Here is a 20,091-nt window from a genome sequence, read left to right on the forward strand (position 1 = left end):
GTCTCTACAATGCTTGGCTAGGTATGTATCTCTCTCCTAATTTTCTGATTCACCTTCCCTAAAATTCCTAGATTGGTACATCATCCTTCCCATTTTCTTATTTTTAATCTCCTTTAAATCCCCTCCTCTCTAGAATGATTAGATCTGTGTACATTTGATTACAAGTTCGTTAGTAGGAACTTTGGAGAATAGAATTTATATTTTTTTTTCTGAGTTCTAGAGCAACTCACAATATAACTTACCTAAAGCTGAAAACGGCAAAAATCTTAGTTATGTGTGCATGTTTTGTTCCTTTCGCTTCTTGGGGTTTGTAATTGTTATTTAACATTGTATATATTAGCTTTTCATTTTGCTAGCAATTTGGGAACCCAATGAGAAACAAAAAATTGATTATTGATTTTTTCATCAATTAGCCTTCTTATTTTATGATTTTCAGTATATATATATATATATATATATATATATATATATATATATATATATATATATATGTTGTGTGTGTCATTGGCCAATGAATCAAATCTTGTCCATCATTTGCTTTAATGAAATGATGGAGGCGTTCATTACTTGAACTGGGGATGAAACAACCTAATGAATCTTGAGGGCATGGTATCCGTTAAAAAATTAAAAAGTAATTGAGTGTGTTTTCTATTCTGGTTGGAAAAGTAATAGGATTTAAAGCTGCTCACTCTTAGTGTTGTATGATGGTTACTCACACCATCAGAGCACGCTCCTATAATTATTGCATTTGCACAATAGGCTTGTTTTGTTGAATTTTGTTTGTAGTTTCAAGAGATACTTATATGATGATATGTGTTTGATTTTACATTTATGTAATTCAAGAAAGTGGTTTAGTTGGCCTGAAGATTGGTGGTTTGATTTGCACGGTGGAAAATCTGATATGCAAGGTTGAAAACAGAACCACCATCCAGCATTCATTACCAATCTGACTGGTTTTGTATTTATCTTCACATGATTGAGAGTTGAGTTATTTGCTTCAAAGTTGGCTTTATAATATGCATATGGGTGTTAGAGGACGCTAGAATTGAAAAAAATTTCCAAGGCTTTGCTTACCCTTCCAAGTAGTTGCAAGTCTATGTTTATCCTCTATTTGGTTGAATGCCTTGCTAATCAATTTGCTCAAAATTTTATGAATTTTGGCTAACCATTTTAGCGAACACATTCTCTGAAGATAACAAGGCGGAGTATAAATTATAGATCTTGATAATAATCTCAGCCATTTCTCTTATATGTTATTTTTCAACCTTGCATCAATATTCTATAGGTTGTTTTATCTGTTGAATACATGGTTGTTCATGCTTCTAATTGTATAGTTTATGCTCAGGAATTTTCATTTTTCCTTGGAGGGAAATGCAGTTAAGACCATTGAGCTGACATATCAGCTGGCACGTGACCTGTAGGAGAAGAATGAGGACTTGTCTGCTCTAGAAAATGGAATGCAGAGTAGTAAAAATATTTCGTAGAGAATGAATTGCTGAATTATTGCTTCGTTGCTGGCATTTATCTGGTTTTTCATTAGACAATTTGTTATTGCTATAGGACTTTCTGCCCTTGCTTGCATATGAAGGGCTGAATAAATTCCCAGCGGTTCATCTGCTTAGCAAATAGTTGCTGAAACTTTGAATTGGCAATTCCAGAATGTGGTGATATATGCATGCTAGCCAAATAGAAAAACCAAAAGATAATAATATATACGTCTTTGTTGAGCTTCCTTGAGCTATGAAACTGAAGCTCTGTGTCTCTCCAAAGAATAATCACATAGACTATAGGTAAGTATTTGTAATTGATTATTCATTTCATTGTTGAACTTCTAGCTGCTGAGGTGAAGTTCAATTGGATAATACAATTGGATTCATTTGCCTATAAATTAATGTCTTTTATTTTAGAAGATATCAGTGTTTCATGTTGAGAATAGTAAAATTACTGTATTTTATTTTTTGAGAATTAATGTCTATTTGATTAATGTAAATCTCTATATACTTTAAAACTCAAATGATTTATATTTATGTTTTGTGATATAAATAAAATCTAGAATTATCTTAATTATTGCTCTTTTTCCACGGCAAGCACGTGCTGCCCAAACTAGTAATTTATCTACAGCATTTGGAACATGGGGCATTCTGAGTATTGTATACCAGGAGTATTTTAAGTTAAGCAAGACTCATTGGAGTTAAGTGTAGGCTTTTGTGGTTCTATTACAACTCTGTATGTTACACATAGTTCCAGGAGTATAATTGGTTGCTTTGTGATGTTATTAATTGGGTGGTGTTTGTATCTCTGATATGAATGTTTGATGGTATATTAATTCTTATAGTGTACATCATTTTTTTCCCAGAATATAGAGGATTATGTTGTTCTGGGTGCATCCTCTAAAATTGCTGCTATTCTTCCATTCCAGGTAGGCATTTGTCTTGGGTGGTGTTAGACCATGAATTGTTGATTTCATTTCTTAGTTGATCATTGCTTCTTATATGGTTGGGTGACTTTCATTTCCAGGTTGTAAGAGCTCCATTGCATGTTTGACAATGTGACCCTTTCATTCCTTGTGAAGGAAACTGCATAGTAAGTATTTAGCCCAGCTTTAATTTTCATTGTCAAAGAAGGAAAGCTCTAACTAGAGTGCAAACACATTGGTCTTTTCTATAAGTAAAATACTAAATCTGTGCATGTTCTCGCAAATGCTATAAGAGAATAAATACCTAATGATCTCAACTTGTGAAGGTGGGAGATTTTGTCTCACCCCATTGAGTCACAAACTTGATTTAGGTTGTTAGACGTTCTTACTTTCATTATAAACTTGAGACATTTTCTCATCTATAAGGCTAATTTATTCTGTTGGGGCTTCTAGGTTCGAGGGTCTTTGAGTTTTTACAAGGGCATTACACCAAACTTTCCTGAAGAATGTTCTCGTTCGAAGGGAACCGGCCTCCATCGAATGTTTGATCTGTGGGTAAAGTTGAAATACATGGTTTGCAGGTAACTATTTTTTTTGATTTAATTTAAAATTGTATAAGGTTCTTATGTTGAGATTCCAAGAATATCATTGATAAAACAGATCAAATATAGGCTGATGACACTTGTTTTGAGGGGGATCAGTTGCACATTTGAGGAAGGGCACAAAATACGTATTGTTGGCAGAATTGGCAGTGGCAAGACCACTCTCATAGGTGCTCTATTTCGTCCAGTGGAGCTAGCTAGAGGGAAGATATAGTAATGTATCTATTGAAACCTGTAGTATTCCATGTAATGTTCACTTTTTATGTAACTTTGAAATTTTAAGTGTTCATTTGTTTTTCTAATTCAGAATAATATTACAAGGTACATCATAATTTTAGGGTTATATTTACTGTGTTTGGGATTCAAGAACCTTTATATAGCTGTGTTATTTGTTTTTTTAGTTGGTTGGTGTCAATTTTTATTCATGGTTATTTTGTTCTGGACTTTCTATATTGTGGCTATTAAAATTTTCAGAATTGACTTGAAGAATTTAAATCATTTTCTGATGTTGGACGATTTATCATGTATGAATAATTCCAATCCTATCTTTTTTAAACTTTGAATTTTCTTTGATTGGTATGGATTGCAGTGAATCCTCCAACGAGGAGGATTTCCAAATCGTCCATGTAGAGGTTATGCAATTCATTGTTGTTTTTGACGTCATGTACATTCGTTAATCGTGGCTCATTGTGTATAGGCTGATCTTGTATTTTGTAACTACACAATAATGGACTGAAGTGAACCAAATAGATGAGGTACGACCAAAGCTGACTGAATAGGATCAAATAGAGTAAATAGAATGTAGTACACCGATTTTGCTGGAAACCACAGTGGACCGAATAAGACCAAAGTAGATATAATGGACCGAATAAGACCAAACTAGTCCAAAAACAAAAATAATAAGGTTATTTTTCCATATATACATATCTGCCAGTCAAACAACTGGAAAACGATGACACTTCTACTTAAACCACACACGAAAGTAGTTACTTGCAAGTATACATATCTTACTAAATACCACAACAAGAAGTCGTACTTTTGCATTCATGCATCCGTACGTTGTCTCGTGGATGCATCAACTTCATCATCCCCCACAACATGGGCCACCACTTCATTCAACATGTTTGCACTCAACCTTGCGATCCTCCTTGCGTGGTCACGCTCCTCAATGGCAACTTCCAACTGATACCTTAACAAAGTGTTCCTAATGTCTCCACTGCCATAGTTGGTTCCTTCGCTTAGAGAAGTGCTAGGTGGAGTTGAGGTTGATATGTTTGGAGTTGCCCACGATGTAGACGCACCACCATGCACGCCCATACCATTACCATGCAAATACTCCATGTATGCAGCTTCGGCTTCCCTTCGATCTTTATATGATTTGTGATTGGCGTTTGGGAATTTATGAACTTGTCTACTCGCATCTAGCCAACTGTCATATATGCCTGGAACACGGCCGTTAAACACAACATAGGTACATCCCATCCTGCTCTACAAACACGCAATGGTGGGAATTCTTTGCACCAGAATGTGGTTGCACCTTCTAACGTGTGAAGTGCGCTTTTGTAGAGGAAATGGAGCTAAAACTCAATTCTAAAGAAATCGAGTTATAAAATACGGAGTTACAAGTAACTCGACTTCTTAGTAACCGAGTTTCTGAAATGCCGTCATTTCAATATGTCTTGTCAACAATAACTCGATTTATATGGTGTCGAGTTTTATATAAAATCGATTTCCTCAATATCGAGTCATGGTTGTCCCCCTCCCCACATTTCAGAATCCATGCACGTGTCTAGCTCTATCTGTGCTGAAAACCTTCACTGTCTGGTCTCTGAAAAAGAAAGCCTATGAGGTGAACAAAGTTTGCTAACTCTTCTGCCATTTTCCTTGTCATTATTGCATCCTCACCAAGCGTGCTGTTGCTGTGGTCCCCTTCTTCTTTGTTCTGGCACATCTTCCCTGATAGGTATATATTCACTTACATAACTTATTGACTTACATAACTACTTATAATTGGATTGCCATTTTCGGGACAAAATGGGATTGCTTTCTACAACTGTCTTATTCTGACATTATGTGTGTGTATATATATATACATAAATGTATGTATGTATGTATAGATATATGTATATATAGACAAACGTACCTACCCATATCATAAGATGTATATGTGGCATGAACAAATATATGTATACACACACACACACACACACACACACATATATATATATGTATGTATGTATGTATGTATATGCAAATATATATAAATATAAACAAAGCTACCTACCCATATATGATCACATGTATATATATATATATATACACACACACATATATAGGTATGTTTATATATAATGTATGTGCTTAGGGCACCAATTTTTTGAAACATTTTGTTAGGAATTGCAAAAACTGTTAATGCATTGAAAATCCTGAAAAAAATTGTCCAAAAAACGATTAATTATTGTGTGCTCTTATGACATACATTAGCAAAATCTTATATGTGTGTGTGTGTGTGTGTGTGTGTGTGATAGTGACATTGTATACATATTGTTCCTAAATATGTATAGATATAGTAATGTATATAATAATTATTTTTGAGAATTTTTTTGGGAAATATGTATATAATCATTCTAAATAAACATATATATAAGCAAACATTGTACGGTGAATTCATATGATGACATATGCATTCATTCATACATATTAACAATGATGTGTAATGTATACTGAGGTTTAAATTGTATGGCTCTTTCAATTCTGAAAGGCTTTACTGTGTGGGTTCTGAAAAAGAAAGCCTGCGAGGTGAACAAGTTTTGCTGACCATGTTTGCATTTTCCTACTCCCTATTGCATCCTTACCAAGCGATATTACAAACACCCTGATTCTTTGTTGTGGCACGTCTCCCCTAAAAGGCCAATGTTTGTATCCAAACGAATCAAGTGTGTACACCTATAATTAGGATAGCATTATAGTGCATCTGTAAAAGATTAATTACTGCTGCATTAACATAACCCCTATCTTATGCATGATAACCACAATTAATTGTCCTTATCCAGGTCTGGCATGGGTTGTCACTGCTTCTACGTTTACTATGATGGGGAACAGTATTTCCATGACTTGCATGGGCTGTCCTATAGAGGCGAGTCAGTGAAGTAGAAGTTCATTGAGTTGAAATGGGGAACACACTTGAGAAAAATGCACCGGAAGATAATGGAAGCTCTACGGTTGGACAGGGAGTCACATAAGATATCCATCGTGTACCGTGCCCCCCAGATACTTGTGAGTACTCAGGTTGTCTACAACTCAAATCCGTTGGGTTGCGATGCTGACATGGACATGATGTGGCAGTGATTAAGCGGACCCCCCAGTTCATAGCGTTCGACTTGTATGTAACTGTTGAGGCTGTTGGGTTCCATGGTAGTGCAAGTTCACAGCATGCCAATGGGGTGGAAGAGCCACACTCATTGTCGGTTGACGTGCATCCTCCCTTTGCCTATGCCACGCCTTTCCCCTACAATAATCAACCATGTAGTGCGGTTGATCATTTGGACAACACCGAAGTGGTGGGCGCCACCAATACACATGATGTGGGAGGGTCTAGTCACACATATGAACATGTCCAAGCTGATATGGACGAGGGAATTGATATTGATGCCAGCCGAGATGTGTACGAAGAGTTCATTGATACTGATGGACCAGTGGACGACGCGGAGGTCTTAGATGTACCACTGATCGAAAATAATGAGGAGGATTGCCTTACAACAGTTCCTATCCCAGAATGGTTCACATCAAACACATGGGACAATATTAATGACCCATCACCTGCATTGGGTATAGGACATCTTACAAGTTGGCATAAAGGTGACCACTCAGCAAGGGGGATGCTATTCAAGAATAAAGCCTCTGTTCAATATGTGTTGACCCTCTACTATGTGGAGCATAATAAGCAATACAAGGTCATCAAGTCTGACACCAATAGGCTGGTAGTGCGGTGCATACATGAGGCATGTCTGTGGTCAATTCGGGCCAATTGCAGCAAGAAGCACGGGATGTGGGTTATCAGTACATGTAAGGGTCCCCATAGTTGCTCATCCCTCCAGCTAGCAACTGATGGGCGGATGATGGATTCAAAGTTCATCTCCATTGCACTTGAGAAGTATGTACGGGAGGACCTAACTCGAAAGGTAAGGGACTTGCGTAGTATGTTGCATGCAAGGCATGGGCATGATGTAACTATGTACAAGGTTTGGGAAGCCAAACAGAAGGCAGTTGCACGTATTTACGGGGATTTTGACGAGTCGTACGCAGAATTGCCACGATTTCTAGCTGCATTGTCCGATGCAGATCCGGATACTGTGACCACATTAAAGTGTGACCCCCATGTCCCGGGGACTTGTATATTCAACTTCGTGTTTTGGGCTTTCGGTCCATGTATTAGAGGGTTCAGGCATTGCAGGCCGGTGATAAGCATAGATGCAACGCACCTCTATGGCAAGTACAAAGAAAAGCTGTTGATAGCAATGGCAACAAATGGTAACAACGAGGTTTATCCACTCGCATTTGCCGTTGTCGAAAGCGAGAGCATGAAGACATGGGGATGGTTCTTGGCATGCCTGTTGACCTATGTTATAGACTGGACCAATTTGTGTATAATATCCGACAGGCATCGTGGGATACAATCATGTTTCGATGACACCACTAGGGGCTACTTGCAACCGCCCTTAACCCATCATCGGTATTGCCTCCACCATTTAGTAAGCAATGTTAACACTAACTTCAATAGTGTGCCGTTGAAGAACTTGGTATGGAACGCAGCAACTGTGAATCAAGTTAGGAAGTTTGAGAACACCATGGATTGCATCAAGAATGTCAACCCGACTACGTACGACTATCTTAAGGAGGTAAATCAAGAAAAGTGGACACTTGTACATGACCATGGGCACCGATATGGGGCAATGACAACCAACCTGTCAGAGTGCTTCAATGGGGTACTTAGGGGTGCACGTAGCTTGCCCATAACTGCAATGGTGAAATTTACATTTTACAAGGTGAACTCATACTTTGATGAACGTCGAAACAAAACCCTAGAGCAGTTGGAAGAGGGGCAAGTGTGGTGCAAATATGCCTATGACAAGTTCAAGGCAAATCAAGAGAAGGCGAAGCTCCATATTGTTAGAAGGATGAGTGCGCAACAACGGTTATATATAGTGGAGACACAGTCTTCACTGTTGAACACTGGTGGGGGAGATCACACCCATAGGGTTTCCCTCATAGACATGACATGCACGTGCGGCAAATGGGAAGCAAACAAGATCCCCTGTTCCCACTTGATAGCAGTTTGTGCCAAACACAACCATGATGCCACTGAGTATATGGATCATTTCTACCGCGTTGAAGAACGGTATCACAGCTATGAGCCGATATTCCAACCACTGAAAGATAGGTTAGAATGGCCGGAGCCAGCACAAAGGAGAACCGTGATGCCAAACCAGCGGTTAATCCGTGAGAACGGTCGGCCAAAGTCCACGAGAATCCGCAATGAGATGGATGACGAGGATAGGGAGTTGCCAACCTCATTGTGGATTGAGAATGGACCAAAGTTGAAGTGTGGGTTGTGTCGCCAAGAGGGTCATAACCGTCGTACATGTCCAACTTGAAATGTGGCTTGAACAAGCCATGGTGCTATGTAGCAGGTAACAATTACAAATCATAGTAACAAGGGGGTATCATAAGTTATTCTTCTTTACATGTTTAGATATTACATTATATGAGTTATAATTAAGATACCTGGAGTAATTTGTAGATTGGAACCATGATAGTAATACCATTGTATCAAATTTAGCTCCACTTTGGGCAATCTTGTGATTACTTCTTCAAGTAGTTGCAGTTAGTCTTAACTCCTACATATTACCATTCCAAGTCTTTTGTCCCAGTTTTGGTGTTCTTTCAATCTTATTGTTTGTGGTGTACATATTCTAGTATTCATGGGGTCTCTATTTCCCTAACTGTATATGTTTTGCTGCAGATTTGTAATTATCGCCAAGGTGTAACTGTAGATGCTCCTCATTTAAGCAGGCAAGCCTGAAGGCTCTTCTGTATTTGTCAATTCAATTTATTAATTACTGTGGGTTGTATACTAATTTCTGTGTTGGCTACTCCTCAGAAAGGAGGCAACTTCTGAAGAGAACAAAAAGAAGGTGTCACTCAAATGCGCAGACTCCATGTTTGCCTAAAACCATTGTTGGCGGATGCTGTCCAAGTTTCAAGTTACAATTGTGAAGAATGTTTAAAATGCAGAAATTGAACTTTTTATTTTTGTACATCAACTGATTTAAATGCATAGAGGCTCTTTACTTACAAATAAGCTTGTATATATGGATGATTTTTTTATTCTCATAATGGAAATGGGGGAATGTTACTGATGGATGTGGTTGGAAGTAGATGGATGACTTGTTGTTCACAGTATGGTTGTCAGCAGGTCCACTTTTACTATGAATAAGCACGCCAATACTGAATGGGTGTGAACAGTGCAAGTCGCAAGCAAAATTTCAAGTAGAGAGGTTATATTAAAAAAAAACTCGATTTTCAAGTTAACGAGTTACGTTGCAGTCCAAGTATCTGGGTAACTCGATTTCTGTAGATCCAAGTTACGTTGAACATAACTCGATTTATAGAGTACCGAGTTACGTTGGAGAGCACTCTGCACAGTTAGATTCCTCTTGGACTGTATCTGGACCAGTCCAAATATCTGGGCTGGGTGTTTGAGCCCAGACAACATAACTCGATTTATGTAGTACCGAGTTACGTAACTCAATTTCTATAGATTCGAGTTACGTTGGAGACCATTGTACACAGTTAGATTTGTCTTGGACTGTGTCTGGACCAGTCCAAAAATCTGGGCTGGTAGGGGGAGCCTAGTCAACGTAACTCGATTTACGCATTACCGAGTTACGTTGAGTAGAACTCGATTTCTACAGCTTCGAGATACGTTGAAGACCATTGTGCACACTTAGATTCCTCTTGGACTGCGTCTGCACCAGTCCAAATGCATAGGCTGGGTTGAGAAGCCCAGTCGACATAACTCGATTTGTTGAGTACCGAGTTACGTTGAAAAGAACTCGATTTCTCTAGCTTCCAGATACGTTGATGACCATTCTGCACACTTAGATTCCTCTTAGGCTGCCTCTGGACCAGTCCAAATATCTGGGCTGGGTTGGGAAGCCCAGTCAACATAACTCGATTTACTTATTAGCGAGTTACGTTGAGAAGAACTCGATTTCTCTAGCTTCGAGATACGTTGAAGACCATTGTGCACACTTAGATTCCTCTTGGACTGCGTCCAGACCAGTTCAAATATCTTAACTCAATTTCTGTATAAGCGAGTTGTTGGCATGTAACTCGATTATCCTAGTATCGAGTAAGTCTACTATAACCCGAGGTTAGGGATATCGAGTTACGTCCAATCTAGCACACACAACATGGATTCCTCTGAGATACACTGCGCACAGCATGGACTCCTTTTAGTCGCAGTACACAGAACTCGATTTCCTAATAATCGGGTTATGTGTATGATCACACACCGTTCTGGCCACTATTTAGTGCTCAAACGTACGAAGCAGCAACTGTTCAACTTCTCAGCGAAAAGACTTGGTGTTTGGAGAACCAGAACAATGGCTTCTCAATGGCGGAGAGACAACGACGATGGTCTTGCTGATCGGTCCCCACACTTTTTCAAGATTATTCTGCCGAATGCTGTTCAGGAAGGAAAGCTTGTAAGTATGCTTAAATTTATAAACTAGATTCCTCTGAAAATCATATGCTAATACACGTCGTCCACTTCATCTTCTTTATTTGTGATTCTTGAAAAAATGTACATTTGTTACATGTAGTCAGAAAAACTTTCATTTTGCAATACGTAGGTTACATTTTAAGAAGAACACAGTCACATAACAGAGTACTTTTGCATCGAACACTTTTATATGAACAAAAAATGAAACAGGGATAAGCCCATGGTAGAGATTGAGGAAAAATAAATACAGAGCAAGAGCAGATGGCATTTTTTTGAAAATGTGATAGGGCTTATAGGGTCAGCACAGATGTATAACTCAATTTAAACTGTGAAACTGTGTCCTGGGATCAAACTAGGATACAGAAATCGTTCACTCTTTTTATCATTTGTTTTTTAGAGTTCACAAACTTATGAAGTGGCTAAGTGGCAAAAATTTGTACGTCTAAATCGAAATCCTGCCCATAAACGAAAGTGGGTCATCTTCAACGTTTCCCCCACCCCAAAACCAAATCACAAACACATTACAGAAGCACTCAAAATACAACATTTCCCCAAAATTTTTTACATTTCAACAACAACAGAGAAATGTTGGATGTTGAAAGCTATTGATGGTTATTTTGGTTATAAGATTAGGTTGTATAAGAAGCATAAAAATTCATAAGATTTGTTACTATCAAATATCGAGCCCTTAATATGACAGATTGAGGTTATAGCTATTAAATATAACGTCAATGTTGCATGGGCTGTTATTTTATTTTGTTTGATTTGTACTTGATCATAAATTTGTTCTTGTTCCTTCCTTTCTTCCTCCTCCCTCTTTCCTCTTCCTCATTTTACTTAATGCAGTGAGCATTGATAAAAATCCGTGGATGTGGTCATAAAAATTTGTGGATCAGTCCATTTTCTTTTCTTTTTTGTGTGGGGGTGGGGGGCTGTAACTAAGGAGTATTCTGCCATGTGTTTTACTTTTATTTTCTAGCATTGTGTATAAGGATTTTGTCTGCTTTTTTGAGCTTTTGTTCATCCAACAAATAGTAATACCATTGAACACTTATGAAAGTAATATGACCTAACAATCATTAAATCCATTTTTCCTGCAATGGTAGCTGCACAACTCCATAGAGCTTGATTGATTGCATGTGTTTATTTCCCAAGCCTGCATTTATGTTATGGAGATTCTTTTTACAGCGGATTCCAGATAAGTTCGTGCAGAAATTTGGAGTGGATCTGTCAGATATGGCCTTTCTCACTATTCCAAACGGTAGAAAATGGAAAGTCAAGTTGACACAACATGCTGGGGGGGTTTGGTTTCAAAATGGTTGGTTTGAATTTGCAAGCTCTCATGGTGTAGCCATGGGGCACTTGCTGGTTTTCAAATATGAAGGAAATTCACACTTTGATGTACTCATATTTGATGCCACTGCAACAAAAATAGACTATACTTTAGACGACGAACTCCAAGTTCATAGGATCGAAGATGATGAGAGTGATGACAGCTCTGTTGAAATCATCAAACACTTTTATAGGGGAGAGGGTTCAGGTTTGAATGTTACACTTTTGTAAGCAACTGGTTGATTTGTTTAGCATGTTTACTATTAATTTTATGTGCATGACTTCATATTTTCAACTCGTTTCAAGATCAGTCCATCCTAAGAAAGACGGTGGTGTAGCTGAAAATCTTGTTATAGCCAATGCTTTTAAATCAGAAAATCCCCTTTTCACTGTTATCATTCGTCCATCCTACGTTAATGGCAAGGATCGTGCGGTAAGCTTTTAGCTTCACTAAAATGGAATATTTTTGTAATTTAGAAATGCAACTCCCATTAACTATCATTTTTCATAGATTAATTAGAAAGATTGTCACACTAGATACTTGTTGCTGGACATTTTGTTGGTAATGATTTGCTTATTTGTGTTTTTAGGTGAAAAGATGTATATATATTTAACTGTATCATTTGGATATCAAATAGTATCATCTTAGGTTGAACTATTTGTTAAATATCTGTTATTGTTCCTTGTACAGAGTTTACCCCAAGACATTATCAACTACTTACCGAGAGAAGGGTTTACCAAGGACTACACCAAAGCAAGTATACTCCCTGTCAAGCTCCAGATTGTGGACCGATTATGGCCTGTGAAGCTATACATTTATGAACGAAGTGGGGGTTCATCATGTGTCGTATCAGCTGGTTGGTCTGCATTTGTGAGGGAAAATAGTTTGCAAGTAGGAGATGTTTGCGTATTTGAGCTGATTATGAGGGACGGTGTTGTGTTAAACGTCCACATTTTCAAATGCCAAGACTAAGTGGTTAGGGTGATTTGTGGGTTGATAATATTATGTGATGTTTAGAGTGTGTTTACTTTGCAACTTTACTATTCATCCCTATTTTGTCCAGTTTGCAACTTTATTGATTGGGTACTTTTGTGATGTTTAGAGTTTCACTCTTGGAAAATTTTTAATTACTATGATGAACTTTCATATGTATTTTAAAATGAATGTGATGCTGTATTTTTTTCTCCAACTTTGTTTGGATTTTGGCCTTTTTACGTGTCATTCAATTATATTACATTCAATGGCGACTCCAGGATTTTATTTTAGGGGGGTCAACATTGTTATTGCTATAGGATTTTGTTGTTTTCAGATGACATTGTTGTATGTTTTGTATATATTGTAACACTTTAATACAATAACACCAAATCTAAAATTTTTAGTCATTATTTTTGATGTTTGCAAATTTAGATGTTTAAAAAATAAGTGAGAAGTTAATCCATCAATTGTGTCAATCAATATAATGTGGCAAATTGAAAAGCTTGATAGCTAAATTTTCAAAATTTGACTTGGTTGCAATTTTTCAAATGTTATAGATGAAATTGGAACTTCTTGTAAACTGCAAGGACTAAAATAGGTACTGTTTTATTCAATGAACTTGATGAATCGTTGCTCAAAGAAAAATATCATTGTTTCCTGAAAAATCTTTGTATCTTACAAATGAATAACACAAAATACTGGTGAAATATGTACCAATACGCTATTTGCAGCCAAATTTTCCACAGCTCCTTTGCCAGCTAAAAAACCACGACCAAGAGGACTGTATGGAACTATTCCAATGCCAAGCTCCCTACATGTACAAAAACATTAAAATTCGAGAGAGCATACTCATGCTTCTGGATAAGATAATTAAATTATATTGAAATCAAATCTACACAAAATGGATGATATTTTTTTTTTTTTTTTTGTTGCAGCAGTCCTTCAAAAGAACAGTAGTGTTGCAAACGCAAGAATGAATATAAGGGGAAAAAAAAAAGGAGAGAGATTTAGGATACACGGAAGCATTCAAGACACCAAAATTTATAGAAAAACATCATCTTTGAACTGAACAAACCTGCAAAGTGGAATTATCTCATCTTCAATCTCACGACTCCAGAGAGACCACTCCGTTTGTAAAGCTGTGACGGGATGCACAGCATGTGCCCTCCTTATTGTGTCTGGGCTAGCATCAGATAGACCAATGTACTTGACCTTTCCCTCTTCTACCAGTTTCTTAAGTTCACCAACCTACATTCCAATAAGATGTATCTAATCAAATTTGCCACCAAGATCTCACCATCACTACAATGAAATAATCCTTTCTGAAATTCTCTGCAAATTAGACTTGCAAAGAATTTGACAATTTCAAGTTAAGAACAAGAAATAATTCAAAGAGGCCAACCATTGCTGTCATGTGGTTGAAAGGGCAAGAGAATGACTTACAGTTTCTTCTATGGGTACTTTTGTGTCTACCCGATGCTGATAATACAGATCACTGTATTGCACATCAAGACGCTTCAAGCTAGCCTCATAGCATGAGCGAACATACTTAGGGCTACCGTTCACTTGCATGTGAGGAAATCCTACTTTTTCAATGCCAAATTTGGTGGCTATCTGAATTTTCTCTCTTGGCAACTGCTTCAAGGCCTGAAAAATATTAACTTCTCTTAGTTAATATAACAGAGTTTTGACATGGTCCAGATTGGTAATCAGTTCACTAACAGCAGAACTTATAGAAAATAGTATGACAAAGACATTTCCATATCTGTGACCATCTTTAGATTTACTACCAGATAGGAAAAAGGCCATTTGACTTTGGAGCTAGTAAAATTAAAATTGGTGTCATTTACCTTTCCAAGAAGAATTTCATTAGTATGGGGTCCATAAACGTCTGATGTATCAAAGAAAGTGATTCCCTTACTGAAAGCATACTTTATTACTGCTATTCCATCCTCCTCAGGGAGTGGGGAATTGTACATTCCACTCAGGGTCATACATCCAAATCCTAACTTTAAGACCTGGGGAAAAAAGAGAGTCAAAGATTACAGAGAAATGAACAAAAAATTATAGAGAAAACCATTTCTTAAAACCTATAGAACTTGTGCATCTTGAACAGTGAGAAAGATCAACTGCAAGATTTTAAATAAAGATTTGAAGGATCTATATTTTTAGTAAAATCTATTACTAAACTTTCATGGTTATAGGTTATTTATGAAGGTCCAACCTTATGTTGAGAGTCTTGAAGGAAGAAAGAAACAGGACTATATAAGGTCTGAAGTCTCCAGCCTTTCTATCCACTCGCATTTTAATTTCTCTGAAGCCTCCCACATGACAACTGATGAAGCACACAAGATTTGAAGGACTTTACTACATACATTATTAATTTCCAAAACCAGAAAAGATTAAGGAGCAGGGTTTTGTTGATTCCAGAATCTCGTCGTAGTCTCTATTATATAGTATAGATGAATTGATTACCCAACATATAAATATAAAAATGACATTTAAACTCAAAATTCCTCTTTCTCCTCCAAAATCCATCAAATTGGTGTATATGCATCGGATTCAAATATATGGAAAAAATTTCTTATAATACTAGGCAAGAGAATTGTAATTACTCTTCAACAGACAACATCTGTCATGCTCCTGTCTTCACAAGATAATAGCAAATCTCTTCGGACTTAAACTTTATCTTAACAATTTGACAATCACCTCAATCTATTTATTCCATCATGTTGAGCTTGGTTCTCAGGTATACAGTTGGCTGTATTGGTGTCATAACAGAGTTTTAAGGGTATCATAACCTCAAAATACAATTCAATTATAACTATAACCAAATCGCTCAAAACTCGTCTTTCTTTATCACCAAAAAAGGATTCTCACTATGCCAAATCTGTTTAGTTCATCATGTTGAGCTTGGTTATGGGGGTACACAAATGGCAGCTTTGCTATTGTAACAGTCCCTTAAGGGTACCATAACCTTTAGAGTTAAGTCACAATTCAATTATAAGTTTCCAAATTGATCTAAACTCTAGATTTTTCATTCCCAAGTAAACTTGCTGCCAAGAGTAGCTTCTCATTATGTCAAATCTTATAGATTCTTTCATATTAAATCATACCTCTTCTCTCTGAGGTTGATCCAAATAAAAAGTACCTACATAATTGCTGCCATTAACTGCTTATGAAACAAATATTTGCTACAAGTTTTTTTTTTTTTTTTTTTGGGGGGGGGGGGGGGGGTGGGGGGTTCCATATGTCTAAACCAATGTTGCACTTTGGAGTTTGGACCAATATTATGTTTCCAACTGCTTAAGATTCCTAGTTCCAACAGAATAATGGATTCTAAAGCGATAGAATTTTACACAAAAAAAAAAATTACTTCTAAATTTATTGCACATGCGTTCATTTTATTTTATTTGACATAATTAAGATTAGGTTGAGATTAAAAGGTCCCCATTAAAGTAGAACACTGTATGAAATGGTAGAATAATACTATAATAGCTGGGAAATTTGATCTATATTATTTTTCTTTCTCGTTTGTTTCTTTACTAAAAGTTATCTCATTTATATTATGTATTAAGAGAAGTAGCTCTTGAATCTGTACGAATATGTTGCTGCTGAAATGAATCATAAAGGCAAAAAATATGCTATCTGATGTAGGATTTTAGCCATGCAGTTCATATGATATTTACATTTTTGATTCATAAATCATAATCAACATAAGTAAAATACTTTATTTTATTTAATTATGGCTAGGTACTATTGATAGATTAGACTAAAAGTACATTACAGAATTAAAGGTAATTAAAGTAGAATTAAATTTACTTTCTTGAAAAGATTATGATGGGCAGCTAAACTTGCAACTTGTAACTTTTGGTAAAAGTTACTTGTTATCGGACTGAACAGTTTAATATATATTTTATTTTTTTGAGAAGATCTTTTGCTTTAATATATATATATATATATATATATATATATATATATATATAATAACAATAAAATAATATTAAATAGATAATGGATATGCATGATATTGATTTTTCGACGCAAAAATATATGCATGATTTAAGACTGAAACTAATAGTCAATTCACTTTAAAAAAAAAAAACCTAGTAGTTAATGATACTGAGAGTTACAGTAGATGGATTCTTGTGACTTTAAAAGCTCAAATAGATCAAATTATGCATATGGGTTTTCAAAGAAATGTGAGTTGATCATATATAAAATGGGGAAGTTTCTTGAAAAAAAAATTTGAAATGGGTACGTATTCAAGGAATGCCTTTGGTCTTTACCTCAAGGCCTTGATTGCCCAGTTTCACCAATGGAATTTGGAGTTCGTTCCGTACTGCCATCATTCAAACTGTGTGTTTTTCTTTTCAAGATTATTTTCAATGTCTTAAATCTGTTTCTTTCTAGGATAATTTCCCTGTTCAATTATCATTAAATCTCAGATATATATATATATAGTAGTACTAGTAGAGAGGTAAAGAGCTAGAGACTACTGGATGTTTTGAACAAAACTGAAAACGTAATCACTGATGGCAAGTTCAAAGAATTCTAATGACAGGCACGGATAAGTACCTACTACTATGTAAGACTAGCAGTTCTTTTTTACTTTTCCAGTGTCGGTGAGACCGATAGGCAAATAAAAGTATCTGGATAGATGTCTTGAAACAAAACTCGAAAACGTCATCACTGATGGCTAGGAGGAGTTCATTTTTATTTTTCCCTTAAAAAAAATCGTAGGGGTTCAATTGGAAAATTTTAGCTACAATTTCCTATCTAGGTGTACTGCATTAAATAGGAAGAGGTATGATTGAATTCAATTGTGTTATATTTTTCTTTGTTTGGGTAAAAGGGTTAGACACTTTAAGGTTTCATAAAAAAATTTACCAACATAACATTAACTTTCTTTTTATTACTCAACTTTATATTTAAAATTTGAATATATATATATATATACACACACACACACGTGTGTGTGGACTAAATGAGTTCAAAGTGGGTCATCCATCCCGGCATAAATGCAGGTAATTCTATCATTGTCATAAGGAATCATGAGTCTGGATTATTTCTAAATCCATTTTCTCAAGAAATTTTCATGAAAAAGAAATTTTCATGAAAACTGTGAAACTTACATTTTATTGAAAATCATACCACTAAAAAAAAAAAAGTAAATAAAAAATATTAAATAAAAAGGCTCCGCATGATTTTTGGAACAACTTAGAAGACTACTTGTAGCAGTCCCAGAATGGCAGAATGATGACACTAGAATTTAGGGCAGCCCTACAAATTTCTTATTGAAGGCAGGTAATGCTTACATATTTCAGAACCATTTTTATATTAAAAGTTCTTGGTAACACATCACATCACAAAAATATTCATGAACGGCAATTCTTTATGTTAGCTTCAGCACAATACCTGCACCATATTGCACAAGGAAATTGAGGATCAGACACATGAATTGAGGTATCATAATTAACAAGCCCAGTCAACTTGTTATTGTCAATACCACACTAAATTAATGTTGAGAAATGATTACACCTAACAGGAAGATTAAGGGAGAAGAGGTCTATGGGTGAGACCAGTGAAAATAACTCAAGTTCTACAAAATCGAGTAACTCTGCAAATAACTCGCTTTCTGATGTATACTAATCTAGCTATATCACTAATATTATAAACTTTGTATTATTTAAGATAACCAAGACCATGATAGTTGAAGACTTCGTGTGATTGTGTCCACTGAATCTTTCTACCCACCATTATGAAAGTTCTTTTTATTATTTTTTTCCTAAAATAAAATAATAATAATAATTCAATTTTGTTGAGGGAAAAAAATGGAACGCACCATGATATTCCCTCTCATATTTGATAATCCCCACCCGTGAGACTCACATGTTGTTAGAGGAATGCACCATAACACAATTTATTTATTTATTTTTAGTTTAGTTTGTATCTCTCAAATGTTCATTTGTACCGAAATAATGAAATGTCACAATGCTCATTCCAAATTCCACCGCATGCTTACTGATCTATATAGGTTTCCTTTTGTACACTTCATGAAATCAAATATTTAAGTTATGATAGCAAGTAAAATACAATCTTGAAGAAGCAATTTAACCGAAACCCTCACCCTTCTCGGTTATTATCCCATAATGCACATCTAAAACAGCAACACAAAACAAACTCCATCATAGATCAATACTAATCATCTATTGGAGCTTTGTCATATACAATCTTAGCATGTAAGGAATTCATGGAGCCTAAGCCAAAAGCCAATGCATATATAGGTATTCTCTAGATGGAACACAGAACATATTAACCTTTGGTAAAAATATTGATGATTTGACAGTAATTCTAACTTGTTTTGTTTCTATTGGGATTTTTTTGGAGAATGGCTGCAGAAAGGAAAGAACGGTTTGATTAGTATATCAAAGAGTGAATAGTGAAAAAAATCCTATCAAACTTAGAAAAGGAAACAACTAGCAACAATAAAATTTTGAAGCATTTTGTCCTCGTTCATTTGCAATGGGGGAAACTGTATTGAAGTAGCACCCAGCCATGGGCTATTCTGGCACACATCATTTTAAAAGAAAACCCTTAAAAGTCATATGGAAAAAGATAATACCACATTAAAAGCATATTGTTTTACATAAGAAAATGAAATAAACTCACCTCATTTTAGAGGGAAATTAACACTGATTTATATATCAAACGTCAAAATGCTTCCACATGATACTACAAAATCGGCTCAAATTTTAAAAGTAGATGTTAGAAAAACTTAAATTTAGAAACGTAGTTAGTAATTTTGTATATTAAAAAGCAAGAAAAATGAAATTAAAAAGTAAAGTTACAATATAAAAATTAAATATGATATTAAATGATATATATATATATATATATATATATATTTTTTTTTTTAACTCAAATAAAATTGTTGCCTTAGACCTCAAATTGTCTCTGAACAACCCTAGACTTTACT

The 20,091-nt window shown here is 35.8% G+C and overlaps 3 protein-coding genes across 3 annotated transcripts; 2 read left to right on the forward strand and 1 right to left on the reverse strand.

The window, feature by feature from the left end:
- The first annotated feature begins 6,210 nt into the window (after window positions 1-6,210).
- Window positions 6,211-8,672, forward strand: LOC126722792 (uncharacterized). Its single transcript, XM_050425938.1, has 2 exons — window positions 6,211-6,298; window positions 6,364-8,672. Exons 1-2 carry the CDS (start codon window positions 6,211-6,213, stop codon window positions 8,670-8,672), a joined length of 2,397 nt encoding a protein of 798 aa, XP_050281895.1.
- Window positions 8,673-10,685: 2,013 nt separating this feature from the next.
- Window positions 10,686-13,109, forward strand: LOC126722793 (B3 domain-containing transcription factor VRN1-like). Its single transcript, XM_050425939.1, has 4 exons — window positions 10,686-10,787; window positions 11,993-12,344; window positions 12,448-12,569; window positions 12,828-13,109. The coding sequence occupies exons 1-4, from the start codon at window positions 10,686-10,688 to the stop codon at window positions 13,107-13,109; spliced, it is 858 nt and encodes a 285-aa protein (XP_050281896.1).
- Window positions 13,110-13,787: 678 nt separating this feature from the next.
- LOC126722795 (probable aldo-keto reductase 1) lies at window positions 13,788-17,461 on the reverse strand. Its single transcript, XM_050425940.1, has 5 exons — window positions 17,402-17,461; window positions 14,963-15,130; window positions 14,556-14,759; window positions 14,188-14,360; window positions 13,788-13,923 (listed from the first exon to the last, which is right to left on the reverse strand). Exons 1-5 carry the CDS (start codon window positions 17,459-17,461, stop codon window positions 13,788-13,790), a joined length of 741 nt encoding a protein of 246 aa, XP_050281897.1.
- Between the last annotated feature and the right edge of the window lie 2,630 nt (window positions 17,462-20,091).

The sequence above is a fragment of the Quercus robur genome, chromosome 4 (assembly GCF_932294415.1).
Source record: "Quercus robur chromosome 4, dhQueRobu3.1, whole genome shotgun sequence".
In the NCBI taxonomy this organism is placed as follows: Eukaryota; Viridiplantae; Streptophyta; class Magnoliopsida; order Fagales; family Fagaceae; genus Quercus; species Quercus robur.

Excerpts from the sequence above, each read along its gene's own strand:
- LOC126722795 (XM_050425940.1), bottom strand. The coding sequence starts at position 17,461 with ATGGCAGTACGGAACGAACTCCAAATTCCATTGGTGAAACTGGGCAAT. Across the intron at positions 15,131-17,401 it reads TGGGCAATCAAGGCCTTGAG|GTCTTAAAGTTAGGATTTGG; the intron begins GTAAAGACCAAA and ends TTTTTTCCCCAG. Across the intron at positions 13,924-14,187 it reads GAGATAATTCCACTTTGCAG|GGAGCTTGGCATTGGAATAG; the intron begins GTTTGTTCAGTT and ends TTGTACATGTAG.
- LOC126722792 (XM_050425938.1), top strand. The coding sequence starts at position 6,211 with ATGCACCGGAAGATAATGGAAGCTCTACGGTTGGACAGGGAGTCACAT. Across the intron at positions 6,299-6,363 it reads TGCCCCCCAGATACTTGTGA|TGATTAAGCGGACCCCCCAG; the intron begins GTACTCAGGTTG and ends ATGATGTGGCAG.
- LOC126722793 (XM_050425939.1), top strand. The coding sequence starts at position 10,686 with ATGGCTTCTCAATGGCGGAGAGACAACGACGATGGTCTTGCTGATCGG. Across the intron at positions 10,788-11,992 it reads CTGTTCAGGAAGGAAAGCTT|CGGATTCCAGATAAGTTCGT; the intron begins GTAAGTATGCTT and ends TTCTTTTTACAG. Across the intron at positions 12,345-12,447 it reads TTATAGGGGAGAGGGTTCAG|TCCATCCTAAGAAAGACGGT; the intron begins GTTTGAATGTTA and ends TTTCAAGATCAG.